At 37.7% G+C, this 1,420-nt stretch overlaps 1 protein-coding gene across 1 annotated transcript; it reads right to left on the minus strand.

Moving 5' to 3' along the window:
• Positions 1-324: 324 nt before the first annotated feature.
• LOC139899836 (uncharacterized) lies at positions 325-1,167 on the minus strand. The gene has a single exon (XM_071882666.1). The coding sequence runs from the start codon at positions 1,165-1,167 to the stop codon at positions 325-327; it is 843 nt and encodes a 280-aa protein (XP_071738767.1).
• Between the last annotated feature and the right edge of the window lie 253 nt (positions 1,168-1,420).

The raw sequence follows: 1,420 nt of genomic DNA on the forward strand, positions 1-1,420 counted from the left end.
GAGACTTTCATTCCATATTCCATCAATGACGAGACCCCGAATATTTCTTTTAGAGCCCTCCTCCGCATATATGAGTGAAAAAACTTGGTATTTTCATCACCGTCAACCACCCACTTGGCCCTAGACTTTTGCTTTATCATGTTGGATTTAACTTTGTCCTTTTCAATCCATTTATTTCTCACATCAATCCAATTAGATCTTTCATCACTTGTTAATGGTCTGCTTTCTGCAATGAGCTCCCATTTGACAGCTTCATTCATTAATTCACTAATTTCCTTATCAAGACTTCCAAGCAATCTTTGGCTAAGATCTTTCAAGGCCATCTTAACACTTTTGAGTTTTTTTACGAAAGACAAAATCCGCTCGAGAGCCTTCTACCTTTTGATCCCAACATTCTTTGATGATCTTGTCCTCGCCATCCAAATCAAGCCATTCGTCAAACACCTTCGCCGATTTAGGGCCATAGTCAATCGCTATATCACGCAACACAATAGGGCAATGATCGGATAGTTTACGTTCTAAAGCCAACACCGAAATATCACCCCATGTTTGTATAAACTTCTCGGAGACTAAGAATTGGTCGAGTTTACTAAACTTGATGCCATTATCACATATCCTCATGAATTTCTTACCTCCCATAGGAACATCGATGAGTTTTGCATTTTCGATAAACTCATTGAACCAAGTAGCCCTTCTTTCCACGAATTGACAATTTTGTCTTTCGGTTTTATCCCTAACCTCGTTGAAGTCTCCACATAGAACCCAATCCAAATCATAAGCCCCTACAAAGTTCACAAGACTCGACCACATTTTTTGTTTGTTAGTGTCATCGTGAGGACCATATATATTAACAATGATCGTCTCAACGTTCTTCCCAACCCATTTACCCTTAACCGCGATGTAGTAATCATCAACAAAAGACTGCTCAACCGAGAAGCTATTAAAATCCCAAACCAAAAGCAAACCCCCCAATTTCCCAATTTTTTCTTTTTGTATGAAGTCAAAATCTTGGGACCCCCAAACAAGACTTACCCAATTTCTATCAACACAATTACATTTTGTTTCTTGGAAAGCAACAAACAGTGGATTTTCCCGGGCTAATAGTTTATGACAGTCACTGATTTTACTATCTTTACCCATCCCGAAACCACGAATATTAAAGGACATAATCTTCATTAAAAAATATAAAGAAACGGAGTAGGAGAAGGAAGGAGTTTATGTGACACCCCGTACAAAATCATCATGTACGAATCGTCAACAACAGGTCCATTACACGGTACAATACTACATGCTGTTTTAAAACAAGTTTTGCATTCAAAAAGTATAACGTTTTACAAAAGATAACGTGACACAAAGGTCGTTACAAGACATTATTCAAATAACATAAGTTGTGAATGCAAGATAAAAGTTCCATGGTTGA

This window comes from Rutidosis leptorrhynchoides, chromosome 3 (assembly GCF_046630445.1).
Source record: "Rutidosis leptorrhynchoides isolate AG116_Rl617_1_P2 chromosome 3, CSIRO_AGI_Rlap_v1, whole genome shotgun sequence".
Taxonomy (NCBI): Eukaryota; Viridiplantae; Streptophyta; class Magnoliopsida; order Asterales; family Asteraceae; genus Rutidosis; species Rutidosis leptorrhynchoides.

Coding starts and splice junctions, on each gene's coding strand:
- LOC139899836 (XM_071882666.1), bottom strand. CDS start 1,167: ATGTCCTTTAATATTCGTGGTTTCGGGATGGGTAAAGATAGTAAAATC.